The sequence below is a fragment of the Sitophilus oryzae genome, unplaced genomic scaffold, assembly GCF_002938485.1.
Source record: "Sitophilus oryzae breed Bouriz unplaced genomic scaffold, Soryzae_2.0 scaffold_2009_pilon_pilon, whole genome shotgun sequence".
NCBI lineage: Eukaryota > Metazoa > Arthropoda > Insecta > Coleoptera > Curculionidae > Sitophilus > Sitophilus oryzae.
In genome coordinates, this window is record NW_022146735.1 from 830,122 (window position 1) to 852,627 (window position 22,506).

The 22,506-nt window shown below is 31.6% G+C and overlaps 2 protein-coding genes across 2 annotated transcripts; both read left to right on the plus strand.

Annotated features, from left to right (window-relative positions):
* The first annotated feature begins 6,667 nt into the window (after positions 1-6,667).
* Positions 6,668-15,517, plus strand: LOC115884062. The gene is made up of 8 exons (XM_030902513.1): positions 6,668-7,649; positions 11,453-11,611; positions 11,792-12,021; positions 12,721-12,948; positions 13,302-13,610; positions 13,674-13,833; positions 13,956-14,083; positions 14,280-15,517. Exons 1-8 carry the CDS (start codon positions 7,565-7,567, stop codon positions 14,592-14,594), a joined length of 1,614 nt encoding a protein of 537 aa, XP_030758373.1. The 5' UTR covers positions 6,668-7,564; the 3' UTR covers positions 14,595-15,517.
* Positions 15,053-21,230, plus strand: LOC115884057 (the record flags this gene model as incomplete). The annotated part of the gene is made up of 2 exons (XM_030902508.1): positions 15,053-16,236; positions 21,085-21,230. Coding segments are annotated over exons 1-2 (1,330 nt in total), but the record flags the coding sequence as incomplete, so codon positions are not given.
* Positions 21,231-22,506: the final 1,276 nt, after the last annotated feature.

Sequence of the window (22,506 nt, forward strand, 5' to 3'; positions counted from 1 at the left end):
CATTCTGATAGAGTTTTTTATTCTATTTAATTTTTACCTCTTGAAGTTTTTCGCTATAACGCACCGTTTTCGAGTTATTTACATTTTTTTCCAAAAAGTACCAAAATTCAAGATGGCGGCCGATTTTTTTTGATGACGCACACATCGGACAAATGGGGACTTTTAGTATGTTAATAAGGGTTACTAAGGCTAACTATTTTCAATGGTCGCAGCTTTCTAAAAATTTTTGCAAATTCAAAATTATTTGCACTGGCCTACATATCGAAGTACCTCGCGAACTACATTGTAGCTTCGTCTCCAGGATCCCAATAGTCATCCTCGAACTTCAGACACACTGGATAATTAAATAATACAGACAAAGCTTTGAAAACAATATTACAATCTATACTAATATATAAAATCCTTAAGTGACTGAGTCACTGATTAGTCACGATCCTGCTCAAACTACTCAACGTAAGAAGCTCAATTTTGGCATACAGGTTAATAGCAAAATAAAAACATTAAATCACCACAATACACCAAAACACTTTTACAGTGGACGCGCGTTTCGCTAACCATGTTAGCAGCATCAGCAGATGATTATAAACTAAAGTAATATACAGGTTAATTCTAGGGTATAGAGATTCGATAAGAAGGGATTTTTCGAAATTCCAGTTCCAAGGGGGTGAAACCACCCCTCAAATATTACAATATTTTTTATTTAAAAAACGGTCAAGTTTCCGAAAAAACGCTTAAACACATGTATTTTATTTTGTGTTTTACATATTTTAAGATTTTTTAAAAATGTATACAGGGTGTTTCGAAAAATCTCGTCATTGATTAATCACGATCCTGCTTAAAGCTCTTGACGTAAAAAGCTGATTTTTGGAAAACGGATTGACTTTAGGGTGTAGAGGTTCGATAAGAAGGGATTTTTCGAAACTCGAATTCTAAGGGGGTGAAACCACCCCTCAAATATTAGAATATTTTTTATTTAAAAACCGGTGAGTTTTTCGGAAAAACTCTTAAACACGTATATTTTATTTTGTTGTTTTACATATTTTAAGATTTTTTTAAAAATGTATACAGGGTGTTTCATAAAATATGACCATTGAGTAATCACGATTCTGCTTAAACTGCTTGACATTTAAAGCTGATTTTTGGCAAAAGGATTGACTGTGGGGTGTAGAGGTTCGATAAGGAAGGGTTTCTCGATTGTTTTTTCTCATGCTGACATAAATGTGAAAAATGTTTATCCAGTTTCTATGTTAATGGAAATTCTTGCTTTGCTTTTCATCTCCATTACAAATGATCAATTCGACGCGAACTAAGTCGCGTGTCCACGCTAGTATAATATAAAATAAATCTTCTTTTCAATATTTTATAAACTTTATAAATTCACTAAACTAAAAAAAAGGAACATAACATATCCTTGGTGATGTATCAATGTCGTGACAATAAAACTAAACTCAGGGAGGACTCTTTATTTAATTCAAAGGACAGATAGAAGCAAACAAGTAAAAAGGGAAAGCGCGAAGAAAAATATTATGGTAGAATAACCCAGGAATGTGTCATTGTCACAGACCTATAAATCTTATTTTCTTGAACTTGAACTCTTTAGATACTTATTGTATTCGTTTAGTTTACACCAAGTTCTTATTTATAAAGTGTTGAAAAGGACAAAGTTTATTTTATTGAAGTTTAATTCTATAGATTTACTTGCATGTAAATAGATATTTAATAAATTATTATATATGTAATAAATATTTATAACCAGAAGAATACATACAGGGCTATTCACCTCATACGACACGGAGTATTGTAGCCACACGATTAGATTATTAGAAATTTTGAATGGCGGGATCGTTGGAGGACTACTTAAGCTACAATTTAAAATTACTTTCAAAAGGTACAGAGTGTCCCAAATATATAAAAAATATCAAAGCTGTGATTTTTTAAATGGAACACATTGTATATTATTACATTTTTAGTTTGTACGATTAAAATAAAGGCAAATTTGATTAATATATACCGCACTTTAATCTTACCGTTTTTGAAATATTTACGATTTTGCGAAAATACAAAGTTTTCGTAGAAAATGCATTTTCTTCTAATTTAGACCTTATTTATCAGTATACCCATGGAATATTGACATTTTAAATTATTTTAAGATTTAAGATTTAACAAATTTTCGAAGAGTACAGATACTAATATTGGCGATAAAGTTTGCTTATTTCATTAAAAAAATAAAAAAAACTGTTTAAATATTTGTAAAAGATGACCAATTAATATGATTCCAGTATTCGAACTAAACTGACTACTAATTAACTGTTTGCGTTGATTAATTAAGAACTGAATTTTGCATTTGCATTAGACAGTGTTAAAAAGTAACACCTTATAAATTTTATTTAATTTTTGATGAATGCTTATTTATAACAACAGACGTTGTTATTCATAACTTATTAATATATTGATTTCTGATTCAAATCCACATTTATTCGTTTAGTTATCTTATTAATTTTATTATCTAATTAATTAATATTTGGGCGGAAATAATGGCGGTATATTTGTATATTTTATACAAATAACGTACATTTAAACGTTTATTCAAATAACGTAAACGTATTTAATCTAAAAAAATTGGTCAAGTGCGAGTCGGACTCGCGCACGAAGGGTTCCGTACCATTCATTATCTATATCTATACAACATTAGACACTATTATTATAAACTTTTTTTTCCGATTTAGCTGAAATTTTGAATGCGCGTATAAGTAATTTAAAAAAAATGAAGAAACATATTACTAAAAATTGTATTAATCAATAGTAAATATGTAAAAAGTAAAAATAAATATGTAAAAATTAAAAAAAAAACTATTAAAAAAAAGTCGCCTTGGCTAGGATTCGAACCTGCCTTACTACGGCTCCAACGTCATAGCAGCGTAAAGTCCTAACGCTTTAACCACGCGGCCACCGAGGACTTGAAAGATTCTATGTAATATTCTTACTCAAAAGATAATGTTTAGTGAAAGTACTTTTTTATTTATAAACATTTACTTAATTCTGTTTTCAGTATTTTTGTTCTGATAGCGGCAACATAGATACATTATCTGTAAAAATTTCAACTGTCTAGCTATAATGGTTCATAAGATAGACCTTTGTGACGGACGGACGGACGGACAGCGAAGTCCTAGTAATAGGGTTCCCGTTTTTACCCTTTGGGTACGGAACCCTAAAAACACTTAATGAAAATGCAGCTACATGGGAAAGAAAATGGGAAATGAACTTTATTAAATAGACAAAACGAAGTACCATTTATATTTAGTAGGTAAGTAAAAAAATACAATCTTGTTGCAAAAAAAATAAAATATAGCAAACACGGAAATATAACTAAGAATATCAATACCTAAAATAATTGATATTCTGTATAATATAAATAAAATATGATCTCTGAAAGACTAAAGTGTATTAGATTGGGGGATATTTGAGATTGGGGATACCAGTTTGGAAACCCTAATTATATGGATTACCATTATATATCAATACCAATGACCAACTGAAAGTCAAATCAGTCATATTAAGACACCGTCTTAGTTTCACTCAGAGTTTCACTAAATTAAATGATTTTCGTCTTTTTGTTCTAACGATTTAGGCTCTCGCCAAGATGGTAGGCTATTCACAGAGCTGAGGACCGTGGTTCGATATCTGTGTAAACAGAGTAGATTCGTGAGCATTTCCCTTGATAGAAAAATTGAGACGTTAGCTTAACTACTTTTTAACCATACAATTCAATTACAAATATTTTAATTATTTAACCATTAATTTTAAATTGACTTAATTTTATACACTATTAAAATCTAATAGTATACTTTATTTAGTGACCCCATTTCGTTTATTTTATAGTTCCCTTCATTTTATAAGCTCCTAACTGAGTGACATTTTATTTTATTTCATTATTTCCAGAATGCCTGGAAGAACTTCCTATAAATGGATCTCTTTGCGTCCATTTTATGGGTCTTTTACAGTTCCAAAAGCGTATTTACAGAAAATTGGGTTTATTTTCGCACGAAGTGTTATTTTTCGATTTTATATTTCACATAATCTCATTAAGTTAACATTTGAGTTTCTTTAAAGTAAGTTTACTTACGGGAATTATTAAGTTTGTTTGCTTCTGGAATAGTAATAGATAAATTAAATGAATTAGTCGAATAAGTTGTGTAATTTTATCAAATTCTCCTGAAAAAAAGCATTTTTCCATAGCAACTGTTAAAATTGTCTTATATCTAACAAAAAAAGTAGATAAAATAGTATTTTATCCGCAAAAGGGTAGATTAAATAATACTTTAACAGCGAGGATAGGTTAAAAACTTTATTTCTTCACGCACGTTTTTTAATTGCTTTCATTTTTGAAAATGTTTGTATTCCTTTTCATAAGTTATTCGGGATTTAAATGGAAGTAGTTTGGATATGGCGTTTGTCGCCTCAGCCTGAATATCTGTTGGTAGGTAATTTACTTATTTCGTTTCGATCCATTTCTGTCTCCAATTCAATCAGCAATCGACACGAAAGAGAATTAAAAAATATTAAATCAAAACTGACAACTAAAGAGACAGCTTGATTTATTTGTCAAATTACATAGAAACCAACGCCAACCCAGTACAATAATTTTTCTACTGGTAATAGATTCCTTGAAATAATAATTTCTGAATATTTTTTAAAACGTAACTCGCTATGGAAAAAAATATTGTTTTATACAAGACGATAAAATTGCATTATCGTCTCCCGAAATTAATTCACTCACGATTTCATCGCTCGTGAATTAATCTTTTCGGTCGACGATAAAATGGTATTTTATCGTCTTGTATAAAAAATAACTATTAGCTTCTGAAAAAGAAATCTAAAAATATACAGGGTGGCCTGAACTGTATTCCGGAAACTTCGGCAAAATATTCTGCAGATAAAAATAACTGAAAAAGTTCGTATAAATGATTTGGTTTGGTTAAAATGCTTAGTTTCGGAGATACAGGGTGTAGAAGTTTCATTTCTATTTCGATTTTTTTCAAATAATTTCTGAAGTAACGGCAATATTTGGATGAAAATTGGTGTCTGAGAGTTTTTTGACATGAGAAATTTGATTTAGATGTCAATATGACTCCTACCTGTAGAGGGCGCCACCTACATATTTTTAAACTGGTTTGAAGAGTAATTAACGTAAGAGTAAACAATTCTTCTCCATTGCGTTCTATTGTGCGCTGCTTCCTCCCATTGATTCTACTCTCTCTCTCTCTCTTATCCCAATGTTTTCGTGCAAAATATCTCTATATCTTTTGAGTTGTCCACCCGGTTTCCTTTTACCGCCTACAAGCGCACCGTAAAGAATAGATTTCGGTAGGCGGTTTTCTTGCATCCTGCATACGTGACCAGCCCATCTTAAGCGGGATTTAGTTATCATGACTTCCGCGCTAGCCTTTTCAAGGACCAATACGGTTGAGACATGATGGTACCATTTGATTCTTAACAGTTGTCTAAGGTGTCTCTGTTGCAACTTGTTTAATACGTTTATGTGTCGGTAGTACGGCACACAGGTTTTGCTTCCATATAACATGGAGGGGATTATTATTACTCGTTACACTGCAAGTTTCGTTTTTGTGCTCAAGTCATGATTGTAGACAAGACTTTAATATGCAAGAAATTTCAAAGACTTGCAAGATTTCTTGAAAGTTAGAAATGATACATTTTTTAAGTGATAATTAGGTCTTTGTGCAAGTTATGCTGGGTTTATACAACATTTACATAGTCGTAATCACAATCATAGTCATAACCATAAAAGTTAACTCTCCACTTCCTATAAACCTGTTGACATCTACCATGAACTTAGCCTTTAACTATGTTATCCAACTTCACTGATATAAAAAGATGTATAACTATAATAACTGATATATAAACTATACACGCACATTAAAATTGCGTTGTGATTATGACGATGATTAAGACTGTGATTATGATTACGACCTATGCAAATGTTGTATAAACCCGGCATTAATATTGACCAGTGTTCATTTTTTTTCTATCATAGCCAGTGATTTAGAGTTGAGAATGAAATAAAATAAAGTCGAGGCAACAAACCGTATATTGGTAATTGGTATTATACACAAAATTATATGGGTATAATCATCATCATCATCATCATTTAGCTTACACCGTCCACTGCTAAACAAAAGCCTCCCTTAACTCTAGCCATTTTCTTCTATTTTGTGCCACTTGAATCCAGTTTCCAGCCACCCTCTTAATGTCATCTGTCCATCGACTAGGAGGTCGTCCTCTGCTTCTATAGGCCTTTCCGTACACCCTGTATCCAAACTTTTCCAACCAATCTTCCAGAATAAAAAAATTAAATAAATACCATAAAAAATAAAAGTAACAAACGGGTAACCAAAATAGAATATAATAAACTAACAAGAATTAACAACTAGAACTAAAAAATGAACTTAACCTTACTTACACTGTAAAAAATCAGCCTGAGTGAACACATATTTCTCAGGGAGTTAATTTTCTGAGTGAAATAATTGAGTACATTTTCATCTAAAATAGAGTAAATTCATCATTTTACTCAAATATGATCTCTATTTAATCAATAGCGATTGAATAAGCTCATGTTCGAGTTATAACCCCTATCTATGAGTAATGGAATAGAGAAATTCACTTAAAAACTCATGTTATAGTTTAACACAATAAAAATTAGAGTGAAATCTCCCAGTTTAGAGTATTTTCGCTCATTAATAATCATACGTTATACGCGCTTTTTCGATACCGAATAAGCTATTCCCCTTTCCCCTGTTCCACAGTTTTTAATTATCTGTTCGAGTCCTAGGTGTCTTTTGTCTTGTCCAGTGTTGCCAGATGTAACATAATTATCGAATTGTAACATAATTTTGGAACAAAACTTTCCCAAAAACATCTGTACCATAATCGATAATTGTAAAATAATTTGGTAACCTGTTACAATTAATGTTTTATCAGCCATGAAATATATTTTTATGAGAAATAAATTAACTTTAAGGTAGTCAATGCAAAATGACTCAAGTGGTTTTATAGTTTAAAAAAATGGTAGCATCTAAAGCAGTAAATATCCGCGGCGGATTAAGTAATTCCGATTTAAAAATGCGGGTAGAAGAGAAACCAGACCCCAAAATATTATAAAACAGACTGAGAAAATACGTTTAATAGCTGGTTTAAACCTATTAAAAATAAGTTAAACCAACAAAAAATAGGATCGAAATTTATTGCTATCATTATATTTTTTAGAGAATTCGGTATACCGAGAATTCCCTCAGCCAAATATATCGCTTGTAACATAATTTTGTAATCAATTCGATAATTTGATCTACCTTGATCCATAATTTCATATCCGACACCTGGCATCCTGGCAAAGCTTCTCTTCGAACTTCGAAGGTGCCAAGGTCACAAGCCCATAGTGTGTGTGCATCGTGGCGTCGTGTGCATTGTGCAGGTGCATGTGTGTGTGTAACAGGCGTGTAGATACGTGAACGTAAACGACCGAAAAAACAATAACCCGTTATTAAATAGAATGATTTTCAAATTAAAACACGGGGACATTATTAAATGGTGCAAGGCACCGAAATTGGAAAACAAGGAGGAGTTTATGAATATCGGTAAGTATATAGACCACTTACTTAATTATGTTATTATATTTTAGGGCAGGGGTAGGGTATAGTATAGCTATCACATTTTTTCAGTGCTTTAGTTTTTTAGTTTCATGTTAAATGGGCACGTGGTCCATACACGATTTTTACATAATATATTTCTTCTGCCCCTATAATATCAGGGCCAGTTGATTATAACAAACACTAGTTTTTGCACCATATGAGTTTAATTAAGTTTTCGCAATCTTCGATCGAGCATGGCGCCTAAAATAAATTTAGTCTATGCATTCCTGAACTGGGGCTTTGCCATATAATATGGCGGTTGGCGGTATTTTACTACCTCGTAGTCCTCGTGTGAAGTAGGTATAGAATATTTTCCATTTTACTCAATATATGGTATTTAAAACTAAAAATGAGTTAAACAAATCAATATTGATTTTTTGTTCACTAAATTCGTTTTATTCACTCACTTAAGTTGAAATGAACTCAATATTAATTTGTTTTTGTCATAATTGAAAGCAATTAATCTATTTTGGAAGGAAATAATCAATTTTGTCACCGATGAAAATAGTGGTGGGTGCTATTTTCAAACTGTCTAAATACAGGGTGTCCATCTATAAACTGATACATTTTAATTGCTTATTAGTCGAAAACGAAAAATTATATCGACGTGCGGTTTTCACAGAACTTTATTATTTTCTATAAAGTTTTTTTACCAATGTTGCCAAGTTTCAAAATTTTCTTAAAATCAAGGAAAAAAATTATGATGATTTTCAAAGGCTGATTTATCAAAAATTTTAAATGTAATACCCTGTACTTTTTAATTTTACCTGACTACATGTACACCCTCCTTTCCAAAAATGTGTAAATTGTTTTCCATTTTATTCATTTTTTTTTGCCCGAAGCCAATTTTACATAGATCAAATCGTGGAATAATATTCTTTATAGACATGGCAACAGCGCAAATCATTTAGTTATGGTCAAGTTGAAGCTATGCATAGGAAATTACTATAAAATTTTCTTCAATTCTTGATTATCAAAATTTTCAAAAAAGGGTCATTTACTAAAATTGGCTCTGGACAAAAATGAGAAACAATTTATACTTTTTCGGAAAGGAGAGTTAACAGGCTTTCATTTAAAATTAAAAAATACAGGGTATAACATTTAACATTTTTGCTAAATCGATCTTTAAAAATCACCTGAATTTTTTTTCCTATTTTAAGTAAATTTTGAAACTTCGCAACACTCGTAAAAACCTTTAAAAATAATGATAAAGTTCTGTGATTCTGTGAAAACCGCACATCGATATCATTTTTCGTTTTCGACTTATAGGCGGTTGAAATGTGTCAGCATATAAATGGACACCCTGTATTTGCTCCACTGTTCATTTTAGAGCAGTCATATTGAGACTTTTCAAAGGTCTCCGTATGGTTAATACACATGTCAAATTTCAACTGTTTTGGGAAAGCCAATCTCAAGTTATTTAAAGAAAATTGTAACTTATTTTTTATTAAAATTATCAGGTCTCTGAAAACACCAGTAGAAATAAACTTGTCAATCTATAATGTTCTTAATTTCAATTTAAATTCGATAATTTTTACAAATATTTTACTACCTATTTGGAAGTAGGTACCTGCTGTTTTAGCAACTTTACGTATGCGACTTCTTGAACACCCGAATAAGATTAGGTTAGAAATTTGCAAGGAGTATTATATTATTTTTTAACATGACATGTCAAATTGTGATTAATAAATTAACATTCATTTTGGTTAGTAATTTCTTGTTTCATTTGATTTTATGATTATTAGATAAGTATGGGGTTATTCTAAATGGGTATAAAAAATACTTTATTAATAATTTATTGTTACTATGAGTTAAACAATAAAAGAAAAAGTGACCTTGAAAAAATGGTAGACTTAGATGTTGAATCTTATTTTTTTTTCTAAATTCACTTTTAATCCCTAAAGTGCATAAAAGATCTTTTTGTCCTGCTTTGAAATATATATATATATATATATATATATATATATATATATATATATATATATATATATATATATATATATATATATATATATATATATATATATATATATATATATATATATATATATATATATAGGTACTTTGTTGGCATTTGTTTTAGCCACTTTTGAAATATTTGAGTTTAAAGTTGTATTGTATTACACTAAAATTACCGAAAATTATATAGTAACACAACCTAACTTCTAACTCAAATATTTCAAAAGTGGCTGGAGCAAATACAACAAAGTATATATATTTGAATTCAGGACAAAAAAATCTTTTATTTTGGCTTATAATATACAGGGTGTTCCATTTAAAAATATATAATGTAGGCTTATATCTCAGAAAATTGATAGTTTTTTGTTTTCTGTGAAACTTCAAAAAAAAACTTGACCGCCAACCCTTCATTTTGTTTTTTTGTTTACCTTGATATCTTTAAAAATAAAAAAGTTACAGCGAATTAAAATGTTATCAAGATAAATTGAACCCACGGTAACACAAGTAAAGTCAGAAATAAATCTCGGTTCTGTCCTCCCCGTAAAATTCTATATACAGGGTGTCCCACTTAAGATGGATACAAGCCAATATCTTGGTTGTTTGTTGAGCGATCTTTTTCATTTTTGGCAGGAGGCTGTATGGCTATAAGACGTACATTTTGTCCAGGGTAAGAAATGCGATACCTCATAGACGTACGTTTTAATGGGTTTTGATATTTTTCGAGTCAAGAGTAAACTACCCTTAGGACAGTATTTATTTCAAATCTGATAAATTATATTGAATCCTCCTTACCCAAGATACTTAAGTTCTAATTTTTATAAATATTGATACAGGGTGTGTCATTAAAATAAGACATTTTTATTTTTATTAGTATTTTTTTAAGTACTTACGACGCCACTGGCCACAAAAACACTAAATATGTACTTTCAATTTATTTTGTTTACTTTAAAAAATTGTTTTTTAAGTTTGCTAATACAAATGAATAAAATGAGTTACAAAATAATTTAAAAACCCAGTTTTCAATAGAATCTCAAATATGATTTTTATTCGTTTTATTGAGACATATTTTAAAAAATCCAAATAGTTAGATATTTAAAACAATCACTATTAACTTTGAAAAATATGCTCTAAACAAAGTTTTTTTGTATCGTATTTTAATAATTATTATGGAAGCTATCTGAAAACTTAAATCGATTGTTAATTGATAATTGGTTATTGATAATAAACCAGTTGTTTACCCAGTGGCGTCGTAAGTACTTAAAAAAATAATAATAAAAATAAAAATGTCTTATTTTAATAACACACCCTGTATCAATATTTATGAAAATTAGAACTTAAGTATCTTGGGTAAGGAGGATTCAATATAATTTATCATATTTGAAATAAATACTGTCCTAAGGGTAGTTTCCTCTTGACTCGAAAAATATCAAACCCCATTAAAACGTACGTCTATGAGGTATCCCATTTCTTACCCTGGGCAAAATGTACGTCTTATAGCCATACAGCCTCCTGCCAAAAATGAAAAATATCGCTCAACAAATAACCAAGATATTGGCTTGTATCCATCTTAAGTGGGACACTCTGTATATATATGTATATATGTATTTTATCATAGTTATCATAGTTTCCACAAAAAATTTCAGTGTATAGTTTATTAAGTGAGTCCCCTTTTAATAAACTGTAAGTTGACTAAATTAATATTAATTTTCAAGTTAATTACAGGCTGTCTCAACAATACATTAAACCAGTGAAGTCTCTCTTCCATACTTATTTTGTCAAAATATTTTCAGTATATACAAAATTTCCCCAACTGCAAGGGAAGACATTAACCTTCGTAGACAAAGATGGAATTGAACTTGAAGAAGACTTTTTATTTGATTACCTGCTTTCTTCCAATGAACAATTAATTCAAGTCATATTAACTGAGAAAAACGAATTCATTAATTTGGGTGAGTAGGATATACCTAATATTTTTTCTGCTTTGTTCATATTCATTTAATATAAATATGTGTGCCATTACAGATACTTTCTCCAGAAACACAAGAATTACAGGGTCAGTTAGAAGTGATTTTTCTAAAATTCAATCGTTATTTAAAATACGATGTGTAATAAGACTTTGTTTTCCACAGAAAGAGCATCAAAATCATACTGGACTGGAGCATCTACTTGTACAACCATAACAGAGGATGTCAGTTCTCAATCAGGAACATCAACTTCAAGTTTTATTATAGATGACAGCAACATTTTAAGGCTAATAGATACTAATGCTATATTGACAGCGCCTACTGATCAAACACCACCAGTGATAACAAATGAAATTCCAGCAATTCGGGCACCGGGAAAGAATATTTCATCTCAGGTAACTATAAAAAATTACCCTGTTTATAATTTTTATTTTGTACCTATATACAGGGTGATTCAGATTTTACTAGAATAACTGCAGGTATTGATAGAACTAACCGAAATAATGATAGTTTGTATTATAAACCATACTCCAAAAACGCTTCCGCTTGGAGTAAAATGGCGCCAAAATTTGAATTATTTTTCGGTTTTTATTTTATTACTCGTAAGCCAGAGGATCTAAATACGCAAGTGTTTGGTTAAATACTAAGGACAATGTGGCTGATATGTGTGAAAAAATTGGATTAATCGCTATACAGGGTGTTGTTTCTGTGAGTGTCAACTGCACGGAACCTTGTCGAACTTTTTTGTCGCACGCCACTGGATAAATTTGTATTTTTTTCTGATACCTTCCGTCTTTTTACTAACTTTTCTTGTTCTTAAATTTTTTTGATATGTCGCTCAGTTTTCGAGATATTCCACAAAATTCCGGACATAGCTCAGCTGCGTTCGAAAAATGTTACTTAATTAGCAGCATGCCATATGAAAAATAATTCAAATTTTAGCGCCATTTTACTCCAAGCGGAAGCGTTTTTGGAGTACGGTTTATAATACAAACTATCATTATTTCGGTTAGTTCTATCGATACCTGAAGTTATTCTAGTAAAATCTGAATCACCCTATATAGGTAGTTTTGACAAAAAAATATATATTTTAGGAGCTACGAGAACTGTTGGAAAACAGGAATTGTAAGACAGTTTTTATGGAATATGAAAAATTAAATTTTTTAACAACTTCTACAAGAAAAATCCTTGTTAATATGGTGGTTGACATTATGTTCGAGCGACATGGTTACAACGTGCCTACGCACATTAAAACAGAATACGCTAAGGCGATTGTGGATGTATTTCCAAAACTAAAGGATCCTTGCAGTCCTGGAGGATATGTAAGTACCTAGTTATGCATCATATTTTATTGTTAATTACTTTCCAATTTTCTCTGAAATAAAACAAAATCGAAATAATCTGTGATTTTCTGATGTAGCTATATACCTACATGGTGTCTCTGTCTGATAACATACCAATATTCAAGGGGGTATTCAAGGTCATTTTATGGAAAAAAGTATACATATTTTTTTCCACTTCCAACATTTCTGTATCATGGAAACAGTGTTTTTTTATAGGAACTTTTTTCCATAAAATGACCTGAGGAATCACCCCCTTGAATATTATCATGCATGTTATATTAGGGGACACCCTGTAGATAGCAACCTTGATAGCTATACCATTTTTTTTTCAGGAAGCATTCTTCAATCCTGATAAACACGAGGGCTTCTTAGCCTGGAGGATAAAAACCGTTCTAAAATCTACACCATCTTTAAAAAGAACTCGTAAAAGGAAGGGTCCCCAGGACTTGACAGAAAATCCAGTCGTCCCCGAAAAAAAAAGTAATTGTGACATTGAAGAAACCATAGATTTTTTAAATAATTGCGATCCAAGGAACGACAGGGAAGTTATTTTCGAAAAAATGCAGCTTTCATTCGAGCAAAGGCGGGATAATCCTGATATCGCCGCACGTTTTCTGCGGTTTTTTGATACTCCTGGACTTGTAAGAGCCAGCAAAAATTGTTATATAGATTTTTATTAATTAGGATAAATTTATTTTTTACAGCTTGAACAAGACTTTTCGCTGCTATATCCAGGAAAACCTACACTTTCGGAGTGCCTACCGCTGTATATAGACCGAATACTTGAAGTATATGAAGCGATTACGCCACAGTCATCCTTAGCATCCCACATTGCCCTCCCTAGCGATAGTGATGAAATGGATGGTAAGAAACTTTAGTGATTTCCATCATCTGAAATTTGAATCGAATTATTCTTGCATTAAAAATGAAAACTATTTTAGCAATATTTTTATAATAATATTAAGCATTTTATATTTCTATTGTAGTATGGAACCAAGAAACCCGAGCTTTGTTAGCTATCTTGTATATGTTACCACCTTCTGCAAAGGGAAAGAAAGGACGAATCAATGATACCTTGGCCACTGCCGAAAAAAAGCTTTTACAGTTTAAGCAGGTATCTAATATGAACATACACTGAAAACTGCTATATTCAAACTAATGTAGTACAATTTTCATTTTCTTAAAATCTATCTTTCTACTTTTTCTAATACTTAATGTTTGCACATTTCGATCAAAGTTTGCGAAAATATTTTATTCATGAAATTTTCCGTGGTACATGGAAGTTCATTAAAATTGGGTTTTATTTTCAGATTAACATTCCACTAAGTGAAATTATTGAAGTTGTACCTGGCAGCCCACCTTTCCTCATCGCAGAAGGGGAAAGCAAATGCGCTGTCGGTAAATTTCACATTTACCTAGATGGAAGGTTAATTCCATGTAAAGATGGGTACACGTTCTTGGAGGCTTTTGATGCACTGTTCATGGCATACTATGTGTTCAACTTAAAATACGACGAGTCGCTGCATCCCTTCTTCACCTTCTTGGAGAGCTTTTTTTATAAAATCGGAGACGAGAAAAAGCTAACGCCAAAACTGCGGGAGTTACGGTCGAGACTGACCGTATAATACATTTATTTATTTATAAACTAGTTTTAATCGTTAATTTTTTCATGACTTTATTACCGTTTTTGATCTCGCGACGTGCCTTCCCGTGTGATCTTTTTGAAGACTGATAATATATTTTGAAGTATTTATCTATATATTTTTCGGCAAGCAAGTTATATTTAAGTGCGTTATTTATTTTGTTTGTGTACCTGATGTACGTTTTTTATTTTTTTAGAATTATTTCTCGGTTTATTTTTTATAATACTGACTGATTATAACTTGGACGTACAACTATTGCAATCATGTTGAACTGTTATTTGTGCAATACCTCATATATGTCAATGAAACCATTATTTGCGCATTTGCGAATTAAGCATGGGCTACGGGAAGATCCACTTCTAAACTTAAAATGTTGTGTGAAGAGTTGTTTCTTGAACTTCAAAACTTACAGCGGATTAAGAAAACATCTGCTTAAGCATATGGAACTGAGTAATATTGAAACCGATGATAGTTCGGACTTGGACATTAATCAACCAAGTACCTCGTTTAATGAGGCTTGTATTAACGAAAGTATTGAGGATTGTGAAAGTGATGGCAAAAAACTCGAAAATTATGAAATTGATAGCGAGAATATTAGTTACCATTTCTCAAATTTTATGTATACAATACTTTCGTTACCAATTTCTTTAAGCGATAAGCAGTGTATATTTACGTCATCTTCTGAGTTTCTTCAATCCATCTTAGAGTTAACCGAGTCCGAAATAATAAAAAGCCAATCGAATACTTCTGATGCTTCAAAAATAATTAATAGGAACAAAACTTTACTGCAAACTGAATTCAGAAATTGCAGTAGTATTTACAAAATCACAAAACACTTACAATACAATATGATTAAGCCTAAACAAATAGTCATAGGTCACCGAAATGAGCAGAAACTTAACAAAGATGGCAAATATTACCAACATGTAGTTCCCAGTACCTTCGTTTACGTTCCTATTTTGGAAACCTTAAAACACCTTCTGAATAAAAATAGCATATTAAAAAGCTATCTAGAGTCCGCAAAAAATAATTCGGAATATCTTTATGGCATAAGTGATGGATGTTATGCCAAGGGTATATATGAATTAATGGCTAAGAAATACGTCATCGAAATTCAGATATATTTTGATGAATTTGAAACAACGAATCCAATTGGATCAAAGACAGGCATTCATAAAATGGGAGCTTTCTATTTTACCCTCACAAACGTTCCACAATATCTTAATTCAAATCTGAATAATATCTTTCTTCTTGCTTTAGCTTATACAGCTGATATTAAACAATATAACGTGAACTCTGTATTGAAGCCTATTATTGATGATATCAAAATTTTAGAGAAAGATGGAATTTTTATCGATGTTTTATCTGATAAAGTATATGGAACCATTTTTTCTTTATCTCACGACAATTTAGGTGCTAATTTGTTACACGGTATGGTAGAATCATTTTCAGCAACTTATTTTTGTCGAGTTTGCATGATGACTAAAGCTGAGACCCAAACTAGTACTTTAGAAAATCCTAATATGTTAAGGAACAATGATTTATACAAATTACATTGTAACGAGTCTGTTGACGGAAATACATCATACGGAATTAAACGAAGTATAGTTTTAGACGATTTGATGTATTTCAAATTATATAATTCAATATCAGTTGATGTGATGCATGATTTACTAGAAGGTGCGGTTCAGATGGAAATTAAATTGATTCTGAATTATTTTATTGAAAAAAAATTCATTACTTTAGAAAATATTAACAATCGAATAAAATCGTTCAATTACGGAATATTACATGCAACTGATAGACCTAGCATTGTAATGTTGGATAAATCAGGGCATTCTATAGGGCAAAAAGCTTGTCAAACTTGGTGCCTTATGAGATTTTTGCCCTTAATTTTATTTGATATTATTGAGAGCAATCCTTCCGAAGAATGGAATGTTATTGTTCTTCTAATGAAAATTACAGGCATTGTTCTTGCACCAAGAATAAATTTGACAATGATTTCAGAATTAAAGCTTTTAATTTCAGATCACCATCAAAAATTTCAAGCTTGTTTTAAACAAAAATTATTGCCGAAACATCATTTTATGACCCATTATCCTCGAATTATTAATATGTTTGGACCATTAATTAATTTGTGGTGTATGAGATATGAAGCAAAACACGGTTACTTCAAAAATTTGGCTGCAAAGTACAGAAATTACAAAAATTTAGCAGTAACTTTGGCAAATCGACATCAAGAAATGTTTTCAAACGTTCAATATTGTTATAATCAGGGTCTTGAGTGTGGTCCCCTTCAGCAAATTGAATTTAAAAGTTACTGCTATAAAGATATTATAATAAATCAATTGGAAATTTTTGAAGATAATTTTCTGCTTAAGATTCCGTCGTGGGCAAAATTAGGGTTTTTCTATAAACGTCGGTTTTTCATTTATGACCATCAAAATAATAATCTACCAGTTTTCAATGAAATTATCGATATCGTTTTAATCGACAGCTCATTATTTTTTGTCTGTCAGGAATGGCAGACGTTGAAAGTAGTTGAGAACTTGTGTAGTTTTGAAGTTCAGAGAAACAACTCTTCTCCCTTGAAATTTGTTTGTTTGAATTCTTGTTATTATAAAGAACCTTTTGAAGTGCATCAGCCTTATGGTTCCCAACAAACCATCATAACTCCTAAATATGTTTTATGTTAAGAACATTTTTTTCACATCGCAGAAATCCGCCCAACATAGCATAGATTCAAGCCGACGAATGCTCTTAATAAAGCGGGTTTTTGCGATGTGATGCAACTTTTCTAAAAGTATTTCCAAAAAGAGTTTTGGTTTTGTTTTTGTCAAATAAAAATATTTTTGAAGGTTCTACCGTTTTTCATTTGGTTTGAAAAAACGAAATATTCTAAATTATTTTTTTATAAAAGCTATATGTAAGCTAACTTGTTATTTTATCACAAGTGAACAGATGCCTCCCAAAAGTGAATTTTAGGAAATGGACATGTTCGAGACCATGTCCTAAACTGAAACTTACCTTTGAAAGGCACCTGCCCACCTGTTATAAAATAACAAGTTAGCTTACATATAGCTTTTAAAAAAATCATTTAAAATATATTTCTCAATACTGAGTGAAATTGATACTCAGATATGAGTACTAATCGAGTTAAGTGTAACACAAATTTGAGTAAAAGTCACTCAATAAAAGGTGTACTTGAACTCAACTCTTAGTGAGTTCACTCATTTTAAAGTGAATAAATTATCAAAATCGATCAAAATCCTACTCAAGGTGAACCACAATGAGTAAAAAAGGAGTCTTTCGTCCATCCCGATTGAGTGAAAACAACTCAACACGTAGTGAGTTCACTCTTTTTTAAGTGAATGAATACTCAAAATCCTACTCAAAGTGGACTGTTTTAAGTAAAAAGGGAGTCCTTCGTCTAATCTCGATTGAGTGAAAACACTCAGTGCTTTTCACTCTGAGAATTGAAAATTCACTCAGTGAAATTTCACTCAATCGGGTGTGGACAGAAATTGAGAAAGTATTGAGTGAAATCTGAGTGAAATTTCACTCATTTTTTTTTACAGTGTACAGTTTAAATTTGACCAAAATTTTCTCTGTTGTGTTTTTTTGCATCTGAGTGTCGATTGTATATAAGTGTCGACCGTCTTTCAAAAATATTTTAACTGCTTTATCCTTGCCAGTTGCAGAAGAAGCTTTTTGATGAAGCAATCGTTAAAATATATTCGTAACTATTGGGATCGTAAGGAATGTTGGTGTCTGTGTTACAGAGACGCCACATCATACGGAAATCAAACAATTTTTCAGAAGTGTCTGTAAGGCTAAAGACAAAGTGTTAAAAATATGTACGGCGTACAATATTGTTGCACCTGTCGATTTTTAAGTTTGCATGATAATATTGCATGTACGTATTTGACAAGAAAATCTATGTGTATTATTTATTTTTTCCTTTTTTTTGCATATGAATTAATAAAGTAATGCAAAGAAAATCCATTTTTCTGTGTTGTGTATTAGGCCCTTTTTGACACAAAATATTTTGCTCTTTCAGCCAAAAGCAAAAAATCTAATTAGCAACAAAAATAAAGCAAATATATTTCTTAAAAATACAAATTTATGAATTAGTCCCATCGATGCCCATAGCCCCGTGATTAATAAGCACTTCGAATTATTTAGTATCAAATGACAGCGATAAGGTAAAATTACTTTGATACTTTGATATCAATCGGTTTTTCAAAATTAAAAAGTATTAATTATTTTAGCTACTAAAGAGCGCAACAGTTTATCAAGAAGGCAACTTTATATCTGCAGTACCATATAAACAATGATATAGCGTCAAACTTTATGGAACAAGCGTCTTTTATCAGCCCTGTTGTTTAACAGTCTTCAAGAGCCCTGTACCAGTAATATTAATCGTGGAAAGTTAACAATTCCTGAAAAAAGAACCGCCTCGAGATGGAGGCAACCAAACGCAGAACTGCAAAAGAAGGTTAAGGTAAAGTACGAAGAAATATAGGATATGCCTATAAAAACATGAAAGGAGATATCGTAAAACACAGAAGTTCAGAAGAAGTATGTACTTGTAAGAGGAGATGTCGAGAGCAGCATATTTCATTCATTTTGGAACCTACCAAGCTACGAGAAACAAACCACCTAAGTATCTATTTTCGAGTTTGAAAGTGTTACCAACTATGTTGTAAGAAGAAGACTAAGAGATAAGAGTCAGCAAAAAAGTGTACAGTTGAGTAGGTACATTCGGTCTTCCGGTGTACCGATATCGGGACAGGTTTTTTTAAACATTCCGATACCGGTATCGTCTTTTACAAAACTGAAATACCGGTTTTGGTACCGGTACCGGAAAACCGTTATCGGAATACCGGTTTAAATCGGTCCCGAAAAACTAGTTTCAATCGATACCGGAAGACCGGTTTCAATCAGTACAGAAAACTAGCTTCATGATAATATCGAAATCAAAAAACATGTAAAAAACGATTTGTCAACAGAACAAACAGAACTGTCACAAGACTCTGATAATGTAAAGTTGCTGACACAGGCTCACATAAGTTTACTCTGTCACCTTTGATGGTGCTCGAGTCAACATGGCTATGTGCAGACAAAGTAATGGGAGCGAATGTTGACTATTACAGTAATAGTTTTCAACCATGGTTTCTTAATCTAGTTAGGGTCAACTGGAGTAAATGTAAATTGGGGTTAAAAGTAAACACGGCTATTTTCATATTTAAATTTCGCGCCTGGCGCCAAATTTTTTATTGACAACTTCCGATTCCTTTAGAATGCCCCGCCATTAAGAAGGGACGCGTGCAATTAAAATTTCAGTTTTAAACAAGTGGTCACTGAAACACGTGCATTTTGTTGGGTTTAGTAAGTGAAATAACGACATATATTGTGCTTTAACTGGCTTTCTCGAAGATAAGTTGTTCTACATTTCGATTATTATGGCTTATTAGATATATATTTTTAAAACTTTACCTTTTTTTTTAAATTAAACATCCAATTTTTAACAAAATAATAATATTGTTACGTTTTTCGTCGGTTCCGTGTGGAAAATCACAATTTATTTAAACACAATTTATTTAACACTAATTAACAAAACAATAACGATTAAAAGACTCGAAAATATTTCATTTTCTGTGGTTAAATTATTCGAGCAAAAAAATTCCGTTCTATTTTACACGACGCGACGCCAAGGGCAGAAAATTTTATATTAATATTATATTAACGTACAGTAAATACCAGATTGGTAATTTATGCCCACTCGTGGCGGCAGCATAGGCGGCTGTACAGAATATAATTAAATAAACTACTCAAAACAATTATCGCATATTTTCTAAAAGAAAATATTAATTTGAAAAACAATATACTTTGAATTCCCCGACTACGGTTTTAAATAGTTTGGATATTCTATGAAGCAGTGGCGCCTTGTCAGGGTAGGCAAGGTTAGGCGGCGCCTACCCTACAATTTTGTCAGAATTTAAGCGGTTTATTACATTACACTATTTACTATTAATGTTGCTAATACACAAAAATACTGTTAATACACGGTAGTCTGTTGTAATAATCAATATTAATTTAATATTTTTGGTCTTGTATATTAAAATAATCAATGCCGCTGGCGTACAAAGACAAAATAATTTTGACCGTTGCAGTATATTTCACACGCCTTTGTTCGGCGATTTCTATATGGCCTGTTATCAGAGTCGATGCACGACATACGGCAATCTTCTGTATGCTTCTATCTCTATCTAGCTCAGTTGCCGCGATTAGAAAGTCTTAAAAACTACTTGCAAAATTCCATAACACTAAGTGGATGATCGCCAGTAGCCACTCTTCCCACATTTCCAAAATTAAATTAAAAGAAAAAAAAAAACTTATCTATTATAAAAATATCCCAATAGAGGATCAATATAATTGCAAAGCTTTCTTTTTTTTTTCATTTTACCAGTCCTAAAACTGCCCTTAACACTACACTTAACTTCACTACAATTCTTAACAACACTAGAACTTTGATGCCACCTGAGGATCCAAACTTCCAAAATCCCTCAAATATTGAACCATACTCACAGCTCACAGAGTTTACACTTGATAACGGTAAGCGATCCTTCTGACCGAAATGTTGGGTTAATCAAAATAAAGAAAGACAATGGAAGTCCGAAATTCTTTTGCTTTCAATATACTCACAAAGGTTCGAGCATTCGTGATCTGTCTATTCGAATACTCTTCGGAATAAAGCCTCTTAGCTTCCGCAGCCCTTTTACCTGCCAGGAGGAAGTATGCAATATTCACACTTTAGGTAGAGTTTAGAAGCATATCCACCTTCTTCGGATTTGTATAGGCCATCGCGATTTACCGATACCGATACCGATTACCGACACAAAAATATGCACTAACGAACATTTTAAAGACAATCGCCGATAACTTTCTGGAGTTTTAAAAGCTCGATACTATTAGAACGATTTCTGATAGTCGAACGTGCTGATCACAAATCTTATTTATTAACCAAACCAAAATTTAACTCAAATCGATCAACCAGCGACATCTATAGAATAACGGATTAAGCTTTTTTGTGAACGGACAATCGGCACTGTGGCGCGCAAGGCAAGTCGTATTAGAGCAGTAGAGGGCTCTACTGCTCTTAACGGTATTTACGATTTCTCGGGGTTCCCAAAATCATTTAAAGAATGTAAACAATCCAAAATCAACGTATGTTGTACGTGTATTCGTGTATCGTGCGTGTATCGCGTAAAGTTTTGGCACTTTTGGTGTAAAATCATTAATTTTCTTTAGTGGGGGAGTTCAGTAGAGATTTTAAGTAGTTATTAAAGCAAGTTTTTAACACTTTTTCTTGTATTTGTGAGTTTAGTGTTTAATGTGAAACATTTTAAATAATATTTTGCAAGTGATAGATTTGTGATGTTCAGATTATTAGATATTTGAGATGTATATGTAATGGTATATGTTGGATAAAAATACTGATCAAATTTCATCAAATGGGTAAGCTAACAAATGGGTAAGCTCTAACTTAATATTTAAAGATTATAATTGTTGATTGAAACGATTGAAAAAATTCTAATATGGCGAAAAAGAAGCTCTTATAATTTATTTTTTCAGCCTACTCAACTGTAAAAAGTACTTAAAACATTGCGCATTTTCCTAAAATTAGTATTAGCAATGTCCACTAATATGAATAAATTTAGTTTTCGTATTTTTCTATAGAAACTTACGGTGGGTTGATACAACATAATCGTAATCATAATCACAATTTTAGTCACAATCATAACAGTTAAAACCATTATTTTAGATACGACCGTTTATACATCGCAGGCGTAATCATAAGCATAATTTAATAACCTTGAAGTTCGTAAAT